The 6993-nt window shown below is 41.7% G+C and overlaps 1 protein-coding gene across 1 annotated transcript; it reads right to left on the bottom strand.

The window, feature by feature from the left end:
- Positions 1-4268: 4268 nt before the first annotated feature.
- prr18 (proline rich 18) lies at positions 4269-6696 on the bottom strand (the record flags this gene model as incomplete). Its single annotated transcript, XM_084321183.1, is given in 3 exon segments — positions 4269-4391; positions 6033-6287; positions 6289-6696. Coding segments are annotated over 3 exon segments (786 nt in total).
- Between the last annotated feature and the right edge of the window lie 297 nt (positions 6697-6993).

The raw sequence follows: 6993 nt of genomic DNA, 5'->3' as shown, positions 1-6993 counted from the left end.
GAGTCAGCAAGCGGCCTGAATGCCCCGCTCACGTGCGTTGAGCTAGAGCAGACATGTCAGGTCTCATTTAGTTAATGGTACCACTCTCACTCTGGGTGAATATATTTAGGAAACAATCATCTAGGAAGCCCTGTTGTTCCTATAACGTACAAATAACAATTCTTTTTTAAGAATCATTCCAGGCTCTGCAAATGTCTCTCCCCAAACTTTAAATTAGTATTTTTATTTTATTTTTATAAATACCTTGTTGATGTATGAGCCCAAAACATTCTGTCTGTCCAGCATGTCAAAAGATTGAGTCCTAGAGTGTGGTCTAGTAAAACGTTGGTTACTAGGTAACACAGAATACAGTGGGATTTAAGCCCGCCCTCCCCCTCCAACACATATGCAGGAACATGTGCACGTACACATGCACACACTTCATTAGTATGTAAATGTGAGGAATGAATGAATGAATGAATGAATGAATAAATAAATAAATAAATAAATAAATAAATAAATAAATAAATAAATAAATAAATAAATAAATAAATAAATAAATAAATAAATAAATAAATAAATAAATAAATAAATAAATAAATAAATAAATAAATAAATAAATAAATAAATAAATAAATAAATAAATAAATAAATAAATAAATAAATAAATAAATAAATAAATAAATAAATAGACAAATTAGGTAGATATGTGTGTGACAGTTTCCCCTTCAAAAAACATTTAATCTTTGGTTAGTTAATTTGCACGAAACACAATATTTTCAATTAATGTGTTGCAGTATATTTCCTCCTCAGAACAACAGCATCTTCATTTCAACAAGAAATGGCTTGTTCAAATTGGCCTTGTGAAATAAAAGTAGAGGCTGGCTGCCTCTTTTTGACTTTGTTGTTGTTATGCAATTATGAAAATGAACAAACATTTTTGTATTCCTGTGTTGTTTCTTTCTCTACACATTATTTACTATAGTGAGTCAATATAGAAACATAGCATTTCTATTGTAAAACCACAGGAATACTAGAAATTCACCAGACATTTCACAAAAGAAATACTAGGTGAATCACTGCAGTATGTATGTGGTAAACCTACAGTATGCACGAAAAAAAACACAGGAATACTATAAATCAATACAGTATTTATGTGGTAAACCCCCCCCCCCCCCCCCCCCGCCAGGAATACTACAGCATTGTACTAGTTCATTTTTGTATAGGTGGCCTTGTTGCATACTAGGCTACTACACCGAGCAAGGTCCACGCCACTGACCGCTGTGCTTCACTACACAGGTCAACCCGCTCAACAGGAAATCTAAGGAGCTTAGTAGGCTAATGCCCAATTGGCTCAAGGTGGCAAATAATGTTAAACTCTGACAGCCAAATCACATTACTCTTCTGAATCAGAAGAATCAAGGTGAGCTGTATGGGCAAATGCACAGCACACACATTTTTCGTTACTCACAAATCTGCTTTTAAAATGCTCATTGGTACGGCTTTTTTTTTATTATTATTATTTTTTTTACTTCAAATTGGCATACAATTGTCAGATGACAAAATATTTGACAGTACAAACATTTAGCAAATATTGAATACTGTACAATGATACATACATCTACATCATCTACATAACGATATAAAAACAAGTGCCTCTTATAAGAGGAAAAATAAACAGTCCAATTTGGTTCCAAAAGAGCTCCGTTGCCGTTGACAGCTTTTGTTCTCGGACACAAAGGAATGGTTTTCGGGGGTGATTGATATCAGTGTTTTCAGCCTGTAATCAACTCGTCACCTGTGGTTCCGTGAAGTTTCTGCGTTTTTTTGTTGAATGATGATTATCTTGGAAATCGACCTCCCCTGTACTGGCTGTGACACTGTTTCATGGAAGACTTGAAGCGCCCGACTCCAGTGCGTAGACGGTTCAGCGAGGTCCATAGATGGCGTGGCAAATCGTCTCCTTTTACACCACCTCCTGGTGTTTCGTTCCTATACACGCTATATTAAAAAATTCAAATGCATATGATCGCTATACATTATGCTCCATCATGCGTGAAGGAAAGGGGGGGGGTCATTTATGATTCCTTGAGTGTCACTAACAGCTTTCTTTAGTACAACACCATACGTTGATCGGATAGATTGCAATGAAATAAATGGACAATCGAGCTGGAATTAACGTTAGATTCCTCTTCCTCCGATGCATCTGGTAAAAAAAAATCCAATTATTTGATGTCGATCTGCTATATCCATTTTCGGTTTGTATGACGCAATAAACGCTGAAAGCATATTGATTCTTGCGTCTCGAAAGCGATCCCATGCACTCGAGTGTGTATCTTGATCCACGTTACAAGATAGCTCTGCCGGAGCTTTTTCCTCGATGCACAGAGCGCCACATCCGGTTTAGAGTGGAGTGCCACCAGGCGGCGGTATTGAGGCGTTGAAATATCAGACAGGGTCCAGCTGGCTCCCGGAGCCTTCCTGGATGAATTATGAATGCCAATAGCGAATAAAGGAAATAACGATCATAAAAACGAGTAAACTCGTTGGTGGCGTTATTTGATTGGCGGGCAATAACGAGTAAACTCGTTTTTGGCGCAAGTTTCAAGTTTCAAGTTTCAAGTTTCTTTAATAGTTGTCATACAGAAGTACAGAATACTTTTGTACAAAATGCTTCTTACTGTTGCGCTCCAGAGACTGTGCATGACAAGATAAGTATGAAATAAAAACATAGTAAAAATTAGAAGTAAAAAAAGAGGTCACAGTGTTCAGTTTAGACATATGTACAATGTTCGTAGACGTGGTTACCATACAAGATGTGTTAATGCATCCGTACAAAGAATTAACGCGAAAACGTTGTCTCTTTCCTTGATGTTGATGTTTATTCCATAAACATAGACTCGTATAAGATGGAAACAGTTCTGAAAGTCTTTGAAAAGTCTATTAAATTAATTAATTCTACCGATCTCTCCTGCTACCCTGTTAGCCGAAGCTAGCTATCTCGTGGCTATAGAGGGTGGAGGGGCCTCCCATCCCCCACCCTCCAGCTGCTGCAGTCTCTCTGTCCACCTGTCTACGCGTCTGCCTCGTCTCCTAGTCTGAGTCAAACCGGAAGTACTCACAACTATAAAGTATATTCCTTAGCAACGGCTGCTAGCCCATAGCAACCCCACCCTATCTCATCACTATAGCAACGGCTTCTCCCCTCCCTAGCCGACCAGCTATCTTTGTTGATGCTAAAACACCTCTGCTGATGACCTCTGTGCTGCTGGCTGCTATCGCTCCCACAGAGCCTGTGCCCAGACTCTGTCTGTCTTACCGTTTCAAAGTTCAACACACAATACAATGTTTAAACTAATATCTCTATAGATATGTACTTTACCTACATGTTATAACCCTTTAGACCTACAACGCCTGCTAATAATGCATTATATATCCTGTATATACACACAAATGTGTTTCCCCGGATTCAATAGGATAACACACACACAGAGGAGATGTATGTCTCAGCGTTTACAGTTTAACACGGTTAAACTGATATCTATATGTTGTTATAACCAAAAATGAAAACCCTTGATTTCATCAGGGGGCTCTACAGGCGCGCGCACCACATTCCTTTAATAGACCACTGCACTTCCGCGTTACATGGAGCTTGCGGTGGGGGGGGGGTGTTGATTAGAGCCTTGACGTAAGTGGTTGTTGTAGGCTCCCAATGACTCAACGGGTGTTGGACTGAAGCAATGTGCACTAGTCTATCCAATGCCCGTTATCTCGTCCCGCACAGGGATGTTACTTTGCTGAGTGTTTTTGCCTATCCGGTTTTTGTTAATTTGTTTGAATTAAGTACCTTAATATTATTTTTGTTTGCACGTGGCTTTTGTTTTCAACAAGGGGCAGAAGGGTTAGACCACCGCAACACATCCGGTATTTTGAGCTCATGGGAGAGAGCGAGGGATAACATTTATGAAAGTTAATTAGAGCCTACAACAACCACTTACGTCAAGGCTCTAATCAACACCCCCCCATGAGCTCAAAATACCGGATGTGTTGCGGTGGTCTAACCCTTCTGCCCCTTGTTGAAAACAAAAGCCACGTGCAAACAAAAATAATATTAAGGTACTTAATTCAAACAAATTAACAAAAACCGGATAGGCAAAAACACTCAGCAAAGTAACATCCCTGTGCGGGACGAGATAACGGGCATTGGATAGACTAGTGCACATTGCTTCAGTCCAACACCCGTTGAGTCATTGGGAACATTATTGTAGTCTACATAAAAAAGTCAGATGTCAGCAACCTTTAAGGTGCGGTAGTGCAGAATGTCTGTCCACTTTTCCAAAAGCTGCGGCACTTTCAACTCCTTTCAGCCACTCTTTGCATTTCCGTACAACCGTCTCGTCCACATCCCCGTCAGTGGCGGCTCGCCACTAGGGGCGCTCGGGCGCCGCCCCCCCTCAGGCCCTACCCTGGTTATATGAGAGAACAAGAAAAATAAGTTTTTAGTTTTTAGTTTTATAGCCCTATAAATAATATAAACATGTTTAAAATTAATAATATTTACTCATTTTAAGTATGTTTGTGTTTCCAATGCACAATATAACGTTATTATCGCAATTAAAAAACACTCGTTTTCCAGAGCAGGAAGTGACATCACGTTTTTTTTTTTTTTTTTTTGTATTTCTCGGCCCGGGCTATACGCGATAGCGCTCTGAGTGCGCGTCACAGTTTGATCGCTGTATCCGTCACAGCCAATCAGTGCATAACGCGTTGTGCGTTGAAATATGACTATTATGTTGGAATCCGGGCGCGATTTGAAGCGGTCTAGCCAGTAGCGTCAAGAATATCTGTAGCCGCATTTCGCGGAGACGCTCTCTGATTGGCCGACGCCAGTATTTTTTTCCGTAGCAGAATTTCACAGAGACGATCTCTGATTGGCCGAATCCAATTTCTAATGTTCCAATTCTAGGTTATTCCTAGGTTGGTCGGTGGAGATAGTTGTGTTGTTGTGAGAATGATGCAGGCAGCTGTTTGTCTTAGACGAGCGTGCCGTGACTGCAAGTTCTTTAGACTGTTAAGCTTAGGCACTCTTTCAAAGTTGGTTAAGGTTAGAGTTTGTCTTAGAGCATGGCGATAGAACGCCAGGTAGTTTGCAGGCTGTTCGAGGCGGAAATGGACAAAGACACAGCTCTTCACTCACACAGCTTGTTGGCTAACAACAAGCTATATGGATGCGGAGGGACAACAATGGATGGACATCAACACAGGCTGGATGGACAATGCCATGGAGTGGATATACTTTATCAACAAGCCAACAACAAGGTAGATTAGCGATCTTAACTCTAGTTTAATACATGATACGTTGTCTACTGATGCCGCATAACGTTGTAACGTTACAGCTTTCAGCTAACGTTAGCTACTGCTAGCTGTTAGCTCCGTTATCTTAGCTGGCCACTTTTATAATTACTTCATGGAAACGGAGTAACATTAACGTTTAAACGTTATGTCGAGGTCATACAATACTACAGTCGACATAAGGTTAACGTTACCCCGTTTCCATGAAGTGTTTAAATAGCAGCAATCTTGTTGAAAATGTAACTTTACTAAAATGCTCTCTCTCTCTCTCTCTCTCTCTCTCTCTCTCTCTCTCTCTCTCTCTCCTCTCTCTCTCTCGCTCTCTCTCTCTCTCTCTCTCTCTCTAATTTCGCCGCATGTGGGGCATAACCACTCAGACAATGAATGGTAACTTGTTTAAAATAACGAGCTTTACAAATGTGTTTATTATTGAATGGATCTGACATCATCTGAGAGAGAGAGAGAGAGAGAGAGAGGCGAGAGAGAGAGCGAGAGAGAGAGAGAGAGAGAGAGAGAGAGAGAGAGCTGTGCGTGTTTGTGTTGGGCTATTGGAAACGTCGTTGCATTTGACTGACTGATCATATATTGATCGATGGCAATGGTGATAATATTCGCCAATGCGTGCCTTGTACATGTTTGCAAAATGTTTGGTATAGCGCCCCTAGTGGCGAAGTACCCACCGGCCGCCACTGATCCCCGTCCTCTTCCTCTTCCTCCACATCGTCATACTTGTATTGATCGTTCAACTGTGAGATTTTAACGATGGCGCTGATGTCCTGTTCCGCACTCTCCAGCTTGGCGACCAGGAGGCAGCCCGCCTTGGAACCTCCGTGCGTCTTTTTGGACGGGAAAACTTTTCTGTGCCGAAAGTCAGCGGAAGCACAGCACTTCTGTTGTTTAGCCATCATTTGCTTTTCTAAATTGTGCTTCTGAATAACGAGAAAAGCTTCGGGGGGGGAGACTGAGGGTGAACCGAATCTCCCTTTCCCGTTCTTCTTTGCCAACAGAACTCCGCGAGGACGGGTTGCTGCTCCTCCGATGGGCAGTAGACTCCGTGGAGCTCGAGCGCGTAATGCTGTCCTGAGCGTGTGAGTCCTGGGCTTTGGGCACCTTCAGCCACGAGCCCTTGGCCTGAGTGTCCTTACCGCCAACTGCCATCTCTTGTTGGGATTTTTGTCCCAGATTCCTCAAATTTGCTGCAGTCCAAGAGGTGGACAGCTTTTCTCTTTTGTCAGATTCCCTCTCTTCTCCCGATTTGTTCGTAAGCTCGGGCTGAGTAGGCACAATGGTTTTCTTCTTCCTGAATAGTTCCCTGCCGGGAGAGGATGAGATCCATTGGTGGAGATTTATTGGATTATCTAACATAGGAACCCCCCCGCAGCAGATGATTTGTCAATCAATCTTGAAAATGTCCTTAAAAATATCATATAGGACGGGTGTTACAGGTGTTAATCAAGTCAGTGGGTCCCCGGTGGGAGAGGCGGAACACTGAGGCCAGTACGGGATATAACTGGAACATTCTAAGAATTCACCTGCCCTAGTTTCGTAGCATCTATAACGGCACCAAACATCCCTTGTGGATTGCTTAACCCTTTCACTACCACACTACAGAAGGTTAACCCTTTACTATCACACTACGTAGTGTGATAGTAAAGGGTTAAC

Source organism: Notolepis coatsorum (genome assembly GCF_963971535.1).
Source record: "Notolepis coatsorum genome assembly, chromosome: 9".
Taxonomy (NCBI): Eukaryota; Metazoa; Chordata; class Actinopteri; order Aulopiformes; family Paralepididae; genus Notolepis; species Notolepis coatsorum.
The sequence above is the reverse complement of the archived record's forward strand: the minus strand, read 5'-3'. Positions and strand labels throughout refer to the sequence as shown.